This window comes from Panthera onca, chromosome D2, assembly GCF_046562875.1.
Source record: "Panthera onca isolate mPanOnc1 chromosome D2, mPanOnc1 haplotype 2, whole genome shotgun sequence".
NCBI classification, from domain to species: Eukaryota; Metazoa; Chordata; class Mammalia; order Carnivora; family Felidae; genus Panthera; species Panthera onca.
Genome location: NC_138349.1, coordinates 7,365,124 through 7,384,257, shown reverse-complemented (window position 1 = coordinate 7,384,257; position 19,134 = coordinate 7,365,124). Strand labels below are relative to the sequence as shown.

Here is a 19,134-nt window from a genome sequence, read left to right as displayed (position 1 = left end):
CAGCCAGGTATAGAAGTGGGCCCTGGGAGTTCCTGGCATGAGGCCGGGAGCCGGGGTAACACGCGTGCCAGCAGCCCGCCAGGCTCACCTGAAAGGCTCCGATTCGTGCACGTCGAGGGCTGCCCCTCGTATCCTGCCTTCCTTGAGGGCTTGCGCTAAGGCCTTCTCGTCCACCAGCCCGCCGCGGGCCGCGTTCACTAGGAAAGCTCCTTGCCTCATCTGTGGGAGGAAGGAAGAGCCGTTAGATGCCACCGCGCCGGAAGGCACCTGTACTGCGGTTTCGAGACGCCAGCCGCGGCCCAGAGGAGTCCTGTCCACCTGGCTACTGAACGCGTGTGCAGCACTTGGGAGGAAGGCAGTGTGGTGTCTCAGCGACAGCTGGAGGCAGCTGGGTCAGTTTCTGCCGATCCTGAGAGAGGGCCGGAGGGCAGGCCGGTTGGAGCTGTGACCTGTCACCTGCCTGTCGCTGCCTGGAGGCCAAACCTCATTAAGGCAGGTCCCTGCTGGGTAGCTCCTGCCAGTCCCAGCTCCACCTGGCCCATCCTGCCGAGGGGCCTCACCTGGCTTCTCATTCACGTCTTAAGGGACTGTCTTCCTTTTTTGCCAGTGTGTCCGCGGACCGTTTCCCGTCCCCCTTTTGGTTCTGATGGACGTTTCCGGGGGCTGAGGGGACCTAGGTCCCATTACCTGCTTTATAGTAAAGTCATTGATGAGGTGGTGGTTATGTTCGTTGAGATTACAGTGCAAGGAGACACAGTCGCTCTGGTACAGTAAGTCCTGCAGGGTGTAGACCCTCTGTACGCCCAGGGACCGCTCTATCCCATCCTGCAAGTAGGGGTCATAAAATAGGACGCTGAATCCGAAGGCCTTGGCTCGAACAGCAACCGCCTGCCCCGTGCGACCTGTGCAGAGAGAGAGAGAGTCCGGGTGAGCGAGTGCACGGCGCTCCGGGTGCCAGGCCTTGCGTGGGCCCCAGCGTCGCTGCCTCTGCTATTTCTGGGGGCCAGAGCCGGCACCTGGACCCAGCCCTGTGCCCAAAGCTTGGGGACGCTGCAGGCTTGCGCTGCTTAGCTTAGTGGGGCTGCAGGGGGTGGCCAGCTTCCTGGGTGAAGAGGAAAGGGCTTATTGCTTGTATTGGCATCCTTTTTTTTTTTTTAACTTCCTGTTACGTACGTTTTAAACCCAGAAAGAGTGTTCTAGTGAACTCCACCTACCCCAGCCATCAACGATATCCTCACGGTCACGAATCACCCCTCCCCTCTGTTTCCGTGGGCACAGCAGGCTTCCCAACCCGGGCTTGCTTTCTCTAGACATCGAGGGCAGGAGCCGGGAACGTTCTCTTGCCAATTAGCACCAGGTTTGCTCCCGGAAGGGGCAAAGCGATCAACGCGAACCAGGGGAGAGCGGGCCTGGACACAAACCGGCGAGGGGAACCGCTTTGACGGGGGGTGGGGGGTGGAGGCACGTCCCTGTCGGGCTAATTCTCAGGTGTGCAGGGGTGCCCCGACCCACGGGGGAGGCCCCACGCCCCTCTCTAAGCAGGTCAGAACCCCGTACCACCTACCGGGACACGGAGGCCTCCCTGACTCCCACGTGGCAGTCATTGGCACAAACCCCCCGAACCCCAGGGGCGGCGAGCGAATCCTGCTTCCCGGAGCGGGAGTGATGCTTGCACGGACTCGGGCGGGAAGTGTGCACAGTCCATCTTTATCTAAAACCACTGCTCAACTGTGCGGGGGAGGGGGGGAGGGAGGGACAAGGAAGGTGTCCCTTTCCAAACGAGGAAGCCCGCGTGGGGGCGACTTGGTGGCGGAGGTTTAAGGAGGTCATTCTACAGGACGGCCGCAGGGTGATCGGCAGCTGGCCGTCCCTCCTGGCCCCCTCCTTCCACGTCCCCGCTTGGATGCGGCGAAGCAGGAACCCCAGCCACACCCCGCCAGGGGAGGCAGGTGACCTAAGGTGACACACCGGAGGCGGGTGTGGCAGTGGCCTACGAGACCCCCGATGCACCTGAAATACGGGACCACGGGCCCCCACGCAGGGCGGCTGGGGGCTCACACCCAACAGTGAGGCCCCCACCCTTCCCCCACCTCACGGGCCCCCAGCCCCCTGGCTTACTTCCACGTCCTGACACACTTTGCTTCCAGATGGGGTTTCCCGGCTGCGGCTCTGGGGGCCGGAGAGCAGCCCGCCCAGATTTCACCGGGGGCGCTGCTACCTGAGGGCACGTGACTTCCCTGACCCTCACCTTTTCCCGGGCTTCTACCTAGGCCGTGAGGTGTCGTGAAGTCTCTACAAGACTGGAGGACTTCACTCCGTTCCTGACTTGGTCAAGACGGAGCCCTGCAGGAGGAAGGGCCAATGGCCTCGGCCTTAAAAAAGCATGCAGATGTCGTCGCCACTGGCTGGCTGGCCCTTCCAGTTTTTGCGCAACTTCCCGACCTCGTGGCTGTCCTCGAGCACCGTGCCACCACCAGCCCGGGCTGGGGCCACGCCGGGGACCTGCCCGCCACACGCTCCAGGTTCTGCTGCGGCTTCTCAGCCGAGCCCCAGGCAGGCGAAGGCTTTCGGCCCCCGAGGCAGCCGTGGCAGTCAGGCCCCGCCTACCTCTGCGCCCCCTCCCACCCCCTCCCAAAGGTGCAGTTCTGGAAGGCGGCAAGGAGACGTCACAATCAGAGCGCATGGAGAACGTGGCAGGTGCTGGATTATAGTCCGGGGCACACGGGGCTCAAACCATGGGACTCGATATACTGAAAGGGTCTTCAAAGGATGGGCAGCCTTCGAAGGGCTCGGCCAAAGAAACGACCCCAGGAAGAGCTTGGGGCCCGTGGCTGCTACCACGGGGCTGGGCCACTGCGGGGGTGAAGGATGTGTGACGGGGGCGCCTGGGGGGCTCCGTCGGTTGATCTGACTCTCGATTTTGGCTCAGGTCACGATCCCGTGGTTCGTGAGTTTGAGCTCCGCGTCGGGCTCCGTGCAGACAGTGCGGGGCCTGCTTGGGATTCTCTCTCTCCTCCTCTGCCCCTCCCCCACTTGCACATCCCCCTCTCTCAAAATAAATAAACTTAGAAAAAAACCAGAAGGATGCCCAACGTTCTAAGTAAGAACCACGTCCAAGAGCCACTTGGCAGAACGGGAGGCCTCCGGGCACCAGCAGAGGGCGCTGCGGGCCTCACACTCCGCATGTGCGTCTCCTGCGGTCCTTTGTAGGAAAGTACGCCAGCCTCCGTCGTACGTAGTTTTAGGATTCCTGCGTGCGTGTGATCACCCCCGACAGCCTGGGTTCTTAGACCCCGGGAGTTAGAAAGATGTGCACCCCCTGAAGAAACCCAGCTCCTTCTGCCTTGTTCAAGCTGGCACCCGGGCCGTCCCAGCAGTCCTGACCCTCGGTCTTCCGGAAGCAGAGCCCTGAGCTAAGGAGGAGTGACGGTTTGGGGAGCCCTCTGGAAGCCAGCCCAGCACTTACTACCCGGGCCGTGCTTCTCATGCCTCCTTTGCGTCCTAGGAGGCAGCCCTGTGTCTCGCTTCCTTCCCGAGGTACAGACTGGGACGCTGAGGCAGGGAGGTCGGTTCATCTCCTCAACCACGGAGTGGCCATGCGGTGGGGAGGAGACTCAGCAAACACAAGCAAGCACCCCCGCCCCCCTGCCGTGCGCAGCGTGGGACCCACCCGAGCCCCTGGGTTGCTGACGCTGCATCATCAGGCTGCTTCCTGTCACAGCCCACCTGGTCCTTGATAACCTGCCCCAAATACGCCCCGGGCCACCGGCTGTCGCCAGGAAGACCTGTTCCTGCCCCCCTGACCCCAGGTGAACTTTCTAAGCTGGTGACCTGACCGTGCCACCCATGCCACCGTCTGGCTCAAGATCCTTCAGGGACGCCCTGCTGTCACCCCGGCCTGGTGCGCGGGGAACCCGTCCGCTTGGCTCAGACTCGGCTCAGCCCCTCCTGCCGCCCACCCAGCCACGGCAGACACAGCCGCCCAGGCGGGGGAGCTCCCTCATCGGTCTCGCCCTCACCGGCCTCGGCTCCTCCGGCTCCCGGGGGACCGGCCACGGTGGGCGGGGACGGGGCTGGGCAGCGCCACGTACCGAAGCCGATGAGGCCCAGCGTCTCCCCGCGGATGCGGGCTGCTCCCGAGGCGACCTCCCGGATCTGCTCGACGCTCTGGACCCGCGTGCCCTCCCGCAGCGCCTGGTACAGCCACGTGTTCCTCCGGTACAGGTTGAGGATGTGGCAGATAGTGGAGTCGGCCGTCTCTTCCACCGCCGCCGACGGGATGTTGCACACGGCGATCCCTGGGGAGGACAGGGCCGGGCCCGGTTCTGTGGGGGGGGGCTCCGGGACTGCGGGGCACCCGGCTGAGGGGCGGGGGCGGCAGGCAGAGCCGGCCTGTCCGGCCACAGACTGTGACCCCAGGCAGGGCCGGGTCTCCGAGGCCTGCCTGTCGCCTCGGGGACGCTGACCCCCCGGCTTGGCTCACCCCCAGGTCCCCTACCCGTCCCACGTCCGGCCCACCCTGTGCTTCTAGACCCCGTGTTTCTGGGAAGCAAGCAGTGGGCAGCTGGTGAGGGCGGGCCCACAGGCCCTGTGGCCGAGAGCCTGAAAGAACCACCCGAAGTCTTGGGCAGGAAGCGCCGGGAAACAGGACCCAGGGCCATCCGTAACGAGCACCCCCATTCTAGCAGCTGTGTTTCCACCCCATGAGGGCTGCCCAGAGGTCCAGGGTCTCGGCGACGCCCTCAGGAAGACAGCTCAGAGGATGAAAGCACCCACGAGCACATCATTCTACCTGGCCCATCTGGTCACGGCCACCTGCGGGGGGACAAAGTGTCTGACATCCCGGCCGACCAACCTTCCCCAAGCTGGAGGTCAGTCGTCTTGTGGAACAGCCACGGTGCGGCCTACGCTTCACTTGAAATAGCCGGGCCTAGAATTCGGGCAGCGCTGGAAGCCATGGTTTATCAGTCTGGACAGATGGAGGCAGATGCCAGGATTTAAGGGAATCTTCTGGCATTTGGGCTGGTTTTCATTCCTCTGAGGAACCTGAAGTGTTCCGGCCAAAGCCCAGCAGGACAAGAGCTGAGCGCGGACCCTGACCCCCCTCTCCTGCCTGAGCCCCGAGAATGGCTGTACCCTGGGAGGGGATGTCCCAGAGAGAGGTCCCCAAGAGACAAAGGACTGTTCAGCCCTGAGGGCAACGACACCTTCCTCCAAAAACTCTAAAGCCTCGCCAGTCCTCTAGAGGTGCCGACTCTTTCTAAACCATCGGCAGGTCGGTGGGTGTGGTCGAGTCAGGGCAATTCTCCAAAGGCTTTTAGGACAAGCTTCTAACGCCCACAGGGCAGGAGTGGCAGCTGCCTGACCCCAAGAGCTGAGCTGCTTTTTCAGTCCATGTTTTCACTCTCCACGGTCACCCCTCCAGAACGGGAGATAAAGGAGTTTGCTAGAAAGGCACACCAGGTGAGAGCCTGCGGGCTCCATGCCCTGGGGCCTCCAGCAACCTCCCACCTCCCCCAGTCCAGGCCCAGGCAGGTGCCACCTTTGTTTCCTGAGCATCGCCCTGCTCTCAACCCAGACCATCCACATCTCAGGGCCTCCAGTGTGGCGGTCTGGTCCCCAGACGGCTCCAGTGTGCCCCGGGAAGGGAGCGCCCGCCCAGCAATGCCCCACCGCGGGCCCGACCCAGGACAACCCGCAGCCACGGGCCATTCTGTCCTCATCTGCGGAAGGTCTGGGCACAGAATGACCTGGGAAGTGCAATCTGCAGACAGGACAGAGGCCCAGAGGTGTCCCGGGCAGCTCCCGCATCAGACCGCATCAGGATCAATGAAAACACCAGGGCCCACATCCTTTAACGTTGTTCAAAACCGCAGGCCCCTGGGAACACCACCTCCCGGGGCCAGTGCGGACGTGTGGCCGGGTGAGGTGAGCACCTCTGGTTTTAGGGAGATGAGGGTCCCCCCCCAGGCCCTGCCCGGCTGCGCGGTGGCATTTGCCAAGGGGAGGGGTGGCAAGTTTTGCTCAGGAGAACTTCCCGTATCTCGCTGGAGAGAAGTGGCTGGTTCCCGTCGAGGAAACTCAACACGAACATTTCCCTCGAACCCAGGAGGCTGTGGCTGCCAGGAGCGGTTGGGGGGGGGGGGGGGGGGGGGGCAGAAACGCTGCAGAAATGGGAAGGCCTGCACAGGTATGCGCATCTGAGGACCCCCAGCCCGTTAAACCACATTCTCCGTCGCTGTTTGAACTTGGGATTTCAGCTCTACCAAGAGCACAAAATGAGTCTGGAATGTGAGCTCACCCCTTCCAGAGGGGCGCTGAGAGGAGCGGGGACCCAGGAAAGCCAGCGTCATCTCCCAAGCCACCTGCCACCCCGCCCCCACTTCCAGGAGGGGGCAGGGGAAGGAGGCAGGTGTTGGGGAATGACCACCTCTCGCCTGTTCCTCTCGGGTTCACCTGCGGGGCAACCCCAGCTGCCACACGCACGTTCCCAGAGCACCCGGAACCCTACACAGTGGCACGGCAGGCTCAGCGCCAGACAGGCTCTGCCATGGCCAGGCTCCCTCTCCCCAGCTCACCCTGCGGCTCAGGTATCGGGGTGCTCCCCAGTTCAGGGGAGGGAGCTAACCATTCAGAGAAACCGGGGACCTTCACTCAGAGGTCCGGGCTGGGACCTTGGGAGAGGAGGCTGGGGCCCGCTGGGGTTCCCGGGGCTGAAAAGGCAGCAGGTGGGCACCTGAGCCGAAGCCAGGGCTGCGGGACGCCTGCTGCACGTGCCGGCACGTCCCTGGGGCCCACGGGGTCCTCAGAGGGCGCCGAGAGGCTGACTTGGGTGGGGGTGGGGAGGAAGACGGACCCCTGGCCCGTAGACGGCCCACCAGGGCCTCAGCACAGCCAAGGGCTGGGGGACTGGGAAGGCCTGGGTTCCTAGATTAGCAGCCTTGTGGCCTCGGGGCACCCTACTCCTCACCAGGCACAGCACCGGCCCTCGCACCCAGGAGCAGATCCGGTGTATTTCAAACACACAGCAAGGACAGTGACCAGGGAGCTGATGTAGAGGGACCTTGGAGCCTCCCAAAGAGAGCAGGACAGCCCGGGGATGCTTACTATCAATGCTCTGCAAACACCCGACGCATACGGAGTCCACACCAGGTGCTGGGACAGGGAGGCCACGGTGCCACGGGCCTGCCCCGGGGCGCCCACCTCCCGCCTCTGCCCTTCTGTGGTAACCCCCAGGGACAGGGCTGGACAGGAGGTGCCGGTGTCTGTGTGGACAGCAGCCTCTGGGAGGAGGAGGGTGGGGGGGCTCCATGCCAGGACCGGAGGAGACCTACGGCCCCCCCACTCCCCGAGCCCTGAGCCGCGCTCCCGGCACTGCTATTTCAGGATGACGGGTCCGCGCTGGCCAACACGGACCTGTGGCCACACACACGCGTGGTCCCCTCTGCGGCGAAGGGCTCCCAGTTCGTCTGGCTTCAGGTCCCTCACTTGCGAAGGCCGAGGCGAGCACGGCCACCAGGCGGGGCCGCCTGGCAAGGTCACCTCCCTGCGGCCAGAGCGGCAGGCGTGGGGACCCAGCCCCGGGCACTCACCGAGCTCACCGGCAGCCTTGATGTCAACGTTGTCGTAGCCGCTGCCTATCCGCACGATCACCCTCAGGGCCTTGAACTTCTCCAGGTCCTCCCTGGTGAGGGTGATGGTGTGGTACATCATGGCACCAACAGCTTCGTTTAACACCTGTGACGGGGGAAGCAGAACGCGGGCTGGAGCCTCGCCCCGTGTCCCCCATCGCCCTCGAGCCCGCAGCCGAGGACTTCAGCAGGGAAGCGACTGGCTGAGCGGCCCGTGGTTGTGCCAGGACTCTGCCGGTGACAACGGGGGGGAGGGGAAGGAAGGCAGATGTGGAGGTGGCGTCTGGGTGTGGGGTGGTGGGCGGGAGGGTCTAGGCAGGGGAGACCCAAGGGTGGGGGCAGGAAGGGCACCGTCAGGATGGCAGCACCAGCGGCTGCCCCTGGCCTGGGGGCGGGGGGGGGGGGGGGGGAGGGGGGGCGCCCACCTTCTCGTGGATCTCCTGAGTGGACTGTGCGTCACAGAAGGCCACGGTGGCCAGGTCCTTCAGGATGGGCATCTCCACGGTGCAGTCTCTCCCATCGAGCAGCGCCACCAGGGGGCGGGGGTGCAGGGGGCCGTTCATGATCTGGGGGCGGATGCCTGTGAGGACGGCGGGATGATGCGGCAGGTGGGCAGGGTGGCCTGTCCTCCACAGGTGGCTCTGCTCCGCCCCCACTCACACCTGTCGGCTCCACCCCTACCCACCTCCATCAGGTGCGGGGGGGGGGGACCCCACAGCTCCCTCCCTACTCCCTGGGCCCCCGGGGGTTCAAAGACCGCGGACTACTTGGGAGTCACTGGGGAAGATTCCGGGACGAGCCAAGGAGACCCAGAGAGAACGTGTGTCCGCCGGGTCTGTCCGGGTGGGGGTCCGAGGGGGACCCGGGTCTCGGTGAGCCATCTCCAATGCTGTGCACACGAACCACCGTGGTTCCTAACTCCACCGCCACATGGCATCAGGCCAACAAGACACAACTGCCCCCTGCACCTGCCGAGGCCTGCGGGGGGGGGGGGGGGGGCCTCCCCTCTGCTTCCCTGCCCCCACCTGCCCCCACTGTCCTAAACAAACAAGAGGGACATGTCATGGCTCCTGAGGAAATCCCTGGTAGAAACAGGCACCCTGGGCTCAGCTCACGACCCCTCTTCACCTGGGCCAGGTGGCGGGAGTCGTGCATGAGGGCGCACAGCTCTCTGGGTACTCGGGAGAGCAGAGAATTTCCCCGAGGACAGCAAAGCGAGCAGCCCCTCCTCGGTCGGGTACCAGCATGTCAGAGAGGTCACGTGTCCTGCTGCCGTCAGACCAGGGACACCTGTCCCCACAGCTTGGGGGGTGGGGGCCAGGAGGCAGGCGGGGCCAGTTCTCCCTACACGCTGCCGAAGTGCAGGCTGTCCCCCTGCTCCAGGCCGGCCAGCTGGCTCAACGGGGCAGAGCGACACCCCCGACCCAATCGAGAGAGGAGTGGAAGCCTGAGGTAGGCGCCCGAGGCTGCGTGTGAGCCCCGGCACGTCCTCCCCGGTGATGCAGGAGCAGCATTTTCTCCAACAAAACCATTCCCTTCAAATCCACGTGCTGGCAAGTCTTGGGCCTCGTGCCCTCCCGCCCCGCCACCCCCACCCGCCCCGCGGGACCCAGATGGCCCAGGTGGAATGACTCCCGCTTTCTCGACACATCACATGTGGGCTGTCACAGGCTACAAGTAAAAAGGAGAAAGCTTCCCACACGTCTTCTGCCTTCAGATGTCGGGACAGGCTTGGACAGTGACCGGCGTGTCAAGGCCGGGCTCAGTCTGTCTCGTTTCCTTCTTGCACAGAACGTACTTGTGCCGGCTCACAGGGCCTGCTGGGCATGGCTGGGCTCCTGGAGCCCCTGCCAGGAGCATGTGATGTTCCGGCCCTGGCGGCCTTTGTGTGACCACGGGGCACGGGGTGAAGGCTCCGGCAGAGGCTTGCACAGGCTGCGCTCAGCTGTGTGGTCTCCCGAAAGGTTCCTCTCCTGCCAGCCCTGCAAAGGCCGCTGGGGGTGCCGGTCGGGGCCCCAGACACGCGAAGCCCCTGCGTGACCAGAGGGCTCATCACGCAGCGCGACACGCTTATGTCAGAAGCTGAAAGCGAAATCCCCACCTGGAGCCGTGTCCACGTTCCCACCAGCACGTGGAGGTGGGGAGGGTGTCCCCGTGGTGCCCACATGACCGCTGCAGTGGCCTCTCTGCCCCGGGAGAGCACTCCCACGCCACAGCTGCGGCCTCCTGGGACAATCACCTCATTGAACGAGGAGCAGAGAAAAGGCTTTTGTCCTGGCCTCAGAAGGGGCCAGGGCGCAGGATTCCTCTGGGCAGCGCGTTCTCCATCCTGGGCCGGGATGCACCCAGCGATCCAGTCCCTCCCAGTCTGCGGGTGCCAACAACACTCCTGCCTAACCCACGACGTGGCTCCCCAGCGCAGGGCAGTCAAGTGAATCGAGCCCAACAGCCTCGGTACCAGGCAGGAAAACAGGGACTCCCCCACCCCACGACTTCATCAGACCTTACCCTGCATGGCGGGTGGGGATCAGGGTGCCGAGGCGGTTTGTGGGCAGGGAGGGGTTGGTGAGCCCTCTGCTGGCGTTCTTCTTGGCTCAACTGGCAGGTAAGCCCCACAAGAGGTCAAGAGGAGTGTGTGCAAATGGGAAGAAGGAATCCCCAGAGACCAAGGGTGCCATCTTGAGACAAGCCCCCCAAGACCCTGCCCTTTACCCCAACTCTGCAGAAGGAAGTGATGGACGGTAATTCACACGGTGGCCTACACCCTCTCATTTCATCCCTGAGATGGCAGCACCGTCCCCTTTAACAGATGAGAACACTGAGGCACAGAGTGGAAAGCGGCCCCTGGAAAGGGGGTGGAGGGGCTCGACGTGCTCACTAAAAAGCTCCTACCTCTGCCCGTCCTTTTGGCCAACAAAAGGGTGAGACTTTGACCCGTCCTTCTTCCACCAGATTCTTCTGCCCCTCCCCCTACCTGCTGCCAATCCCAGGGGCGGACTCCCATGGACTGGGGGTCTTCCACTGTGTGGTCAGATCGGCCCACCTGTCCCAAGCTGTCCCCCCTACAGGGTGCAGAACACCCTGACTTGCCTCTGAAGGAGCTGGCAAACGTGTTAATCAGACAGTGTTTGCAGAGTTCAAGATCATAGTAAGAAACCCAAGTTGTTAATTAAAAAGCAACCACAGAGGAAGACGCCGGGCAGGCCCAAGGCAGGCATCTAGAGCTATCCAAGACATCCGTAGAGGCCGAGGGCCCTCATCACAAGATGTCCATCCACAGCATCAGCGCATGGATCCCGTTACCTGGGCAACACGCTCCAGGTTGCCTAGCGATCGCCCCCCTCCCTGGCTTGGGTCGCCTCCTCTTTGGCGAAACCCACCCTTTGCCCTCGTTCAGGTTGGGCATGCAGAATGCAGCTGAGGCTTGTGCAGGAGACCCAGGGGCTCCCAGCGGAGGCCGGAGGCTCAGATACGGGCTGCAAGTCCTTACGGGAAAGCAGGAAAGGGCAAGGCGCAGGGGGTTGTGCTGGGAACGGATGCTGAGGTGGGGGGTGGGGGGCAGCTGCATGGGAGGCGGGTATGGGTGAGACCCACACGTGTCCTGCGTGAAGTGTGGGGGCCGCGGGAAACCCCACTGCTGAGGAGGAGAGAGAGCTGAGCCGGGCCACTGCCAAGATTCACTTCCAATGAGGAAGGGACCATGCCATACATGTGCCCTCAGTCACAGCAGGGACTCGTCGACCCACTCACCAGAGAATCCAGTTTAATTCAAGCCACCCTGCTGCCCAGCACCTGCTGTCCCTACAGTGTTGCTGAAGTTGGGGTAGAGGTTCCCAGAAGACCCCAGAAAATGCCAGCGAAGGGAAGTTGCAGATAGACTTGCCATGTTGCCTCATATTAACCAACGTACTTTTCATTGCTTCTGACATTTTGAGTAATTTTAAAAATTTTTTTTTAACGTTTATTTATTTTTGGGACAAAGAGAGACAGAGCATGAACTGGGGAGGGGCAGAGAGAGAGGGAGACACAGAATCGGAAGCAGGCTCCAGGCTCTGAGCCGTCAGCCCAGAGCCCGACGCGGGGCTCGAACTCACGGACCGCGAGATCGTGACCTGAGCCGAAGTCGGACGCTTAACCGACTGAGCCACCCAGGCGCCCCGTTTGAGTAATTTTTAATATTAGGATGTAATGGACGGGTTGTTGCAAATAACCCATTAAGGGACTAGGGGAAAGGGGGTACCCAGGGGCAAGGGCGAACCCTAGGCCTGGAGGGAGTGCCCCATTTCCTCTACAGCCAGGGGATTTGGAGGGGAGAAAGCCAAGGCACAATGAATGTTTAAGGAAAACTGACTAAAAACGGAGGTCTGTGACCAAAAGCTAGGGTATCGATAAGCAGACACTGCTCAAACCTCCAAAGGTGACATTCAGAAGCTCGCGATGTCACTCTTATTCCCATGTCACGGCCAGGGCAGAGCCACGTATGACCACATCCCGCACCAAGGAACAACACAGAAACAAGGAGAGAGCCCCTCACACAGTCCCAGAGACCCAACAGAGCCCGAGGAAACACCTGCTGAGGAGGATCTGAGGGTCCTGGTGGCCCTCTAGTCAACACGACTACTCCCTTTCTACAAGCTTGCCGTATCTATCTCAGGACAATTCCGGCTGCAGTTGGACACATCGCAAAAAATAGATCACCACACTCCTTTCAACCACTTGGCCAGCATTAACTTTGCAGGGCTGGCTCCCCTGGTGGCAATTACTCGCTGGTTTCAGGCTCGCCTCCGCACAAGCAGGAACGTGTTCATCATCAGGGACGCAGTGCCCCAGCTCGAGGCCAGCTCCAATGGCCGTCCTCGGGCCCGGTATTACTTACAGCAAGAGCTGCACACAAAAAATTGTGAAATTAGCCATTCGGTGGAAAACAACGACGATGCCAGGGCGCAATGCTGATCGTCTCGGGAAAGACAAGTCCACTGGCCTCGTGGATTCAGGAGGAGGAGAGGGAGGTCCCCAGGCAGGACACTGGCAGCTCTCTGGCCACCCGACCGGAATAGCACCCGATTTCTTCTAAGGAGCCGCCGCTTCTACGGGTGACACAGGCTGACAGGGTTGCAGTCGGACTAATGGGACCAGCTTCCTAAGCAGAGTGACCGAGGGGAACCAGGCTGATCCTGCCACATGGAACAGTCCTGTGGGGTTTCTGAGACACATTTGCCGGCTCTCCTGGACACGGTGTGAGTTCGGCTGACATGCTTTCTACAGAACCATGCATCGTGTCTGAAGACCCGAGTTGGTTTCTGTTGCTTGCGACTCAAGAACCAAATGCCTGAGGTTTTTTTTGAGTTTGCTATTTTAAGATTTCAAGAAACTCTGCCGTGTTACCCCAAAGCAAAGAGGCCACAACGGACACGTCTCGTCCGGCAGGCAGAGGCCTCTTTTTACAACCGACCGGATTTTGCCAAAGCACCCCTACCCTGTGGCAGCCCGGAAACACCTGTGCTCGGCGGGCCGGGATCTTGGACGACAGTCACGAGTGGACCACCCCACCTGCTCAGGGACAGCCTCTGCTGACCAAGTATGACCACTGAGGGGGAAAGGGCCTGCCAAGCAGTGCAGATTCGGACCCCGATCTTCACCGCTGCTCAGGGGGCCTTGCAGGTGGAACCCAGCTGGGAGCCTTGGGGGGCCGGGAGGCAGTTGCTGGGATTCTCGGGTGCTCTGGCAGCTGATGCTAGAATAAGTACCTGGAAAAAAACTGAGCGATCCATACGGGCCTTAGAAAGATCTGAGACAAAACGCACTGCCCTGCACGCCTAGAGGCCCTGGAGCCAATCAAATAAAGGGGTTGTCAGTTCCTATGGCAAGGTGGTCTGGAAGGTGGGGAGAAGGGATGCGGCCTCACAGAGTCCCAGAGGTCCGCCGTGGGCGGGAGAGGGCACTCAGATCTGGACGTGCAGCCTCTGCAGCCCAGACCACTTCACAAGGGTCTGACCATGTGACCACGTTGCCCGCCACCCCAAGAACAGCATCCCCTTAAGTGCGGGTGCCCCCCAATTAAAAAGCCACTTCCTGCCACCTTGCACAAACCAGCCCTCATTGGCTGGGCTCAGCAGTCCCGGTTTCTAGAAGGCCAGACACAGAATCCGATCTCGGGTCTGACAAGGAGCATATTTCACAGGCTTGCATTTCTACAATCTAGAGCTCAAACTCATGACCGGGGCCCAGCTGGGGACCAGATGCTGACTCCGGGTCACAAATGAACCTGCATCTGAAACTCGGTATTAAACTTGCAGACACGATGCGGCACCTGGGGGGCTCAGTCGGTCGAGCGTCCGACTTCGGCTCAGGTCAGGATCTCACGACTCGGGAGTTCGAGCCCCGTGTCGGGCTCTGTGCCGACAGCTCGGAGCCCGGAGCCTGCTTCAGATTCTGTGTCTCCCTCTCTCGCTGCCCCTAACCCACACTCTGTGTCTGTCTTTCTCACAAATAAATAAACAAAAAACTTGCAGACATGGCTGTGCTGGGGGTGGGTCCATCCATTTCCATGGTGCTCAGGGTTTCGGAACCCGGCCTGGTGATGGAGGTTGTGGCATCTTGGGTCTCGGTGCGAGGTCTCCTTGCTTGTAAACACGTTTACCCGTGGAATAAAAACCGCTCGAAACTGTCAGACACGGGATCTCGACAAGTGTCCTGTGGTTGGCTGCAGTTTGCTCAGAAAGCGGATCTGGAGAGCCAGCAAAGGCACAGTGACCGTCCCCGGAGGCCCAGGGACCCCGCGCACACGGCAGCTACTTTTGCCCTTCACGAGAAGTGACGTGGGAGAAGACGAGGCCGAGAGACCTCAAGGCAGCGAGTGTAGCAAAATGTGTGTTGTTAAGTGTGGCACTATTCTATTTAAAAAAAAAAAAAAAAATTTTTTTTTTAAACGTGTATTTATTTTTGACAGAGAGAGAGAGAGAGAGAGAGAGAGAGAGAGAGCATGAGCAGGGGGAGGGGCAGAGAGAGAGGGAGACACTGAATCGGAAGCAGGCTCCAGGCTCTGAGCTGTCGGCACAGAGCCCCACACGGGGCTCGAACTCACGGTGTGGGGCTCGAACTCACGAACTGTGAGATCATGACCTGAGCCGAACTTGGACGCTCAACGGACTGGGCCACCCAGGCACCCCTAGTGTGGCACTATTTTAAAGTTAAAAAAAAAAACAAACCCAAAAACCAAAACACCTGCGGTTAGCGTTAGAAATCTCATCTTTGTTTCCACGTCCCCGCCTTTTCATCTGGCAAACTTGCTTTGTGAGGTGGTGTCCCCAAGCAGCTCTCCCAGGCCGAGTGAGCTGTGTCCGCGTCCTTCCCATGCCCCCGGGGCCGTCTGGGGACACAGTCCAGGCCTGTGTCCCCATCCCCATCCCCCCAGCAGAGTACCTGATTTTTCTTAGGTTGTCTCTGTTTTCACGTCTTGTTTTTTACACTTCCGACAGTCCTGCTGGGGAAGGCCTCCGGGCGGTAGGGGATCACGGGGGGCGGGGGGGGGGGGGGGAGCACGAGAATGAACATGGAGAATGAACGGGCATGTATAAAATCTGGGGGCTGAGGATCTACAGCAGTTTCTGGCTTCACGTCGGGCAGGCAGCACACTTCCCAGAGGAGGCAGAAGTAAAGCCAGTTCGGTGAAACCAGCACCGGCCGACAGCTCGCGGCCCCTCGGAGCTGGGTCTGTCCTCACCCCTTCCCAACTGCGTGCTTTCCTCAGGCTCTGACACGTGGCCCTGGCCCGGCTCTAGGGACCCACAGAGGAACCACCTCCCTCTGGGAGCTCCAAACGCACAGGCAATCTGGAAGAGACGGCGATCCCTGGGGGGTTTCAAAACCAGGAACACGAAGGGAGTCTTAACCAGGGCCAAGTGTGGAAGGCAACTTTTCTAGCACACAAGTTAAATCAGAACACCCCCAAATTCAGCTCCGGCTGGACCACAGTGGCCATTCTGCACACCTTGGGACGGCAAGAACGGAAGAGGAGAAAGGAAAGCGAAACAGCTAAGGAAAGCAAACACACAAGCTCGTTTTCTGCGCTCAGGGCAGGCATCACTAATCGAGCTCGGCACTTGTAGCCTGCAAGTCCCTGTCGAGCACGCCGCCCCACGGAGCCACCCTGCAAGGCCAGCTGCCATCTGCCTGCCACGTGGAGCCCAATCCCCTCTCGAAACCGGCGAAGGAAGGTGAAGGTCGAGGTTTCCCACGATACGCGAACACTGCGAACGTTAAGAAGGGAGCAGGGAGGCTCCAGGAGAAGGAAGCAAAGGCCCACCCAGGATCAGACCCCGGGTGCCGCCCCCGCCAGGCCTGTGACCCGCTGGGCTCCACGGTGGGTGCCTTGGTCTGCATCCACGTCCCCCACGGTGAAGTGTGTCAGCTGCGCCTGGCACGGGTCATCGACCGCTTGGGACACCTGCCTCCTGTGGTGATCAAAGCCCCTTCCCGTCGAGACTTTGCTGCTGCACCCCACCCCAGCCCCCGAGGGGGGAGGGCACCTCCTCACCCCCGGAAATGGGCTGGCCTCGTGCTTTGCTCTGGACAACATCGGGTGGCAGGAGTGATGTGGCATCACTTCCAAGGCGAGTCCCCACAGGGGTGGGCGTGGTGCCTTCCACATTCACACAGGAATGTGTGCCCCCCATGGTGCGAGGCACCTGGGAGGAAGGACCGCTGAGCGCAAGGCCCCGTTGGCCCCGCTGACAGGGGGCCCGGAGTCATCTGCTAGGTGGCATAGCGGGCCAATGCACTCAGGAAGACAAGGCCTGGGGGGTGGGGGCTGGCGGTGGGGTCGGAGCCCATGGTATGACCCATGCCCATGCTGCAGAAACCCCTGGAAGCTTGTCCCCAGGCCTCGCCAAGACAGATCAAGTCCGGGTTCTTTTCAAACCCAGAAGCAAGAGCTCCCCTGGGGGCTGGGTTTGTGCGGGGGGGGGGGGGGGGGCGCCCCAATTACGGTGAGGTGTGGACGGCTCAGTCACCGGCGTCCCTGTGTGAGGGCCTGGCCGAGGGAGGCTGAGACCCTGGCGTGTGGCCTTTTGAAACCACTTTCCCGTCTTCCCACTTTCTGGATGAGCCCCCAGCTCTTGGACTTCTTACTTGGAACATCCTAGAACTCCTACCTGATGCTAAGCCTTACGGTCGGGGCCTTAGGAGCCTCGTGTGAGAGGTCGCTCTTCTTGTCTGGAATGGAGTTCAACCCTTTACTCCACCAGCACTGAGACCCGGGACGGCGACAGGTCCAAGGGGCCAGCATCGAGAGCCTGGCCTGGCAGAAATTTATTCAACTCGACCCTGACGAAGGGCTAGCCCCAGGCCAGGTGCCGGAGAGACAGCAGGAGTAAAGAGCAAGATAGAAACCGGCCTGGCTCAGAGGGCCGGAAAGGAGCGAAGTCCTTTGCAAGCTAAGAGAGCGGCAAGGGCCATGCCATCCATCCCTGTGTGGACCCTCAGCCACTCTGGCCGTTGGCCCAACTCTCTCCAGGGATGCGCGACACAACCAGGCAAGAGGAAGGCTCAGCACAGACACCGCGCACGCAGCCCACGCTCTCCTTGGCCTGGGAGCACCAGCGACTTAGAGGCAGCTGGGTCTCCCAAGGCCACGTTCTTCCCCTGAGCTGTGGACCTACTAAAAACCACTGCCTCGCACGTTACTGGTGACGGGTATAGGCCTGAGTGCTCTCTCAGTGAAGCTGTTAGGAAAATAACACAAGGGTGGGAAAACCTGGCCTCGCCAGGCCCTCCGAGCACCCAGGGGCCGGGCTGTTGGCGGTAATGCGCAGAAGGGGACTGACTCCCCAGAGGGCTGGCTGTGTCCCACGGGGGCGCCTGGTTTTAAGCCACTCCTCAGCTCTGATTTTAATGTTGTCCGCAGTCAGCTGGAGGTTCAGATGGCCACAGGATAAGGAGATTAGCTTCTTAAATAAAACATGGGTCTTAATGAGTCACGGCCCTCCCAGGGAGGTGCCTGCAGGCCACCTCCTTTTGTAGCTCAGGTAACAGGTGGACAGAAAGCCGGCCAGGCGGGCGGCTCTCAGGTTCCCAGGAGCCTGAGCCACCGCCCCCTCCCCACCCAAGGCTTGCGGGGCGACTGCAGTTAGCCCAGTGTGCGTGTGTGCTCCTGTGTGTGGGGACTGCCAGAATAGAGAAGCAGGTGTCTATATTTGCGGGAACCACATCATCCAGTAAAAAAAACCCCAAAACCAAAAAACAACGTAGAACTTCTGTACCTCCAGAAAGACAAGCATTTGTTGTCGCTTTAACTGGTTCCTTAGAGCAACCCAGGGAAACTGTCCCAGCCGCCTGAACTGTACAGAATGTCCACACCACACCGGGGACCTTGAACAGAGAAAAGTGACAGCAACTTTTCCTTTTTCCCACAGAGCTTAAGAGCAAAACCAAGAGCCATTTATTGCTTGCTTGAAATCATTCCCGTGGACACTCGCACGCGCAGGTGCCCCCAGCCCTGCCGCGCTCGATGCATCCTTTCCAGAGCGGCTCCTGGCTTTGAGGGTGTGAGCCGTGTCACCCTCACCAGTCGCCAGGGGGGTCTCAGGTTTCTGGTGAATCCCTTTGCCCTGAAGGAGCTCCTGAGGCAGGGGGGGATGAGCTTCGACCAGCTCAGGGCCACGGGGACAAGACAGAAAACCAAGCACGCGGGCGCGGGGCACATTTCCACAGCCAAGGATGCAAGGTTCTGCTTCTATTTGTGGTAAAACGTGATTCATGTTCTGGATTTCCCCAAAGGCCAGTCTCACGTGGGTGGTCCTGGAGCGCGGAAGGAGGGAGGACGGGCTGGAGGGATGTAATCTGGGTCCAAGGGCAGCAGACACTCGGCTCAGGACCAACCGACCCCCAGGTTCAAGGACCCACTGGCTTCCCATCTGGGCGAGGTCACAATTCACCTTCCAGTTTCCCAGCATGCCTTGGGCCTGGGACCCAACTCACCTGATGACAGGTGACCCCAACAGCTTAGGGGAGAAGGTGGGCCTTCAGGTTCCCCTCTCCCGGGCAGCACTGGCTACTTGTCAATCAAGAATCCTGGGGTTTCTCATAGCAGGGATGGACCCTTCCCTGTGGGGTTGCTCTGGATTTGGGGGCCCAAGAAACGAATCTCAGGGTGGTTAATTGTCATCCAACAAGATCTTGAGGCACCAAAAGAAGTCAACCCCTCCCCCTCTGTGGTACCCTCCAAGCTGGGACCTCGCCCAGGGCCCACCCAAGTCCCTCTGGTCTGCTGGTGGCCCCTGGAGCCCCGAGAACGACGGAGACTGAAAAGATGTATCCAGACCAAGTCCCAGAACACCACGGAATATTGAGCAAACTGAAGAGCGGGTGGTCCCATTCCCCAAGCCACTCTCAGGGACACGAGGTCATTCCTCGAAGTGCCCTAAGAACCAACATGCACCCATGGGCCCGGCGGATAAGAAACCCGGTCTGGCAAATGCCAGCTTGGCTCTCGACCTCTGCCCCT

General features: G+C 61.1%; 1 protein-coding gene across 8 annotated transcripts in view; it reads right to left on the bottom strand.

Annotated features, from left to right (window-relative positions):
- The window catches only part of CTBP2 (C-terminal binding protein 2), a 158,896-nt gene that overhangs the window by 4,047 nt on the left and 135,715 nt on the right, over window positions 1-19,134 (bottom strand). For 7 of the 8 annotated variants that reach the window (XM_060641235.3, XM_060641236.3, XM_081790441.1 and 4 more), the window contains 5 exons: window positions 8,057-8,211; window positions 7,593-7,737; window positions 4,092-4,298; window positions 688-902; window positions 89-219 (listed from right to left, as the gene is read on the bottom strand). In XM_060641235.3, coding sequence (XP_060497218.1) covers window positions 89-219; window positions 688-902; window positions 4,092-4,298; window positions 7,593-7,737; window positions 8,057-8,211 — 853 coding nt within the window. Of the gene's footprint in view, window positions 1-88; window positions 220-687; window positions 903-4,091; window positions 4,299-7,592; window positions 7,738-8,056; window positions 8,212-17,890; window positions 18,000-19,134 lie in introns of all 8 variants that reach the window. The other variant, XM_081790442.1, reaches the window with a different exon arrangement.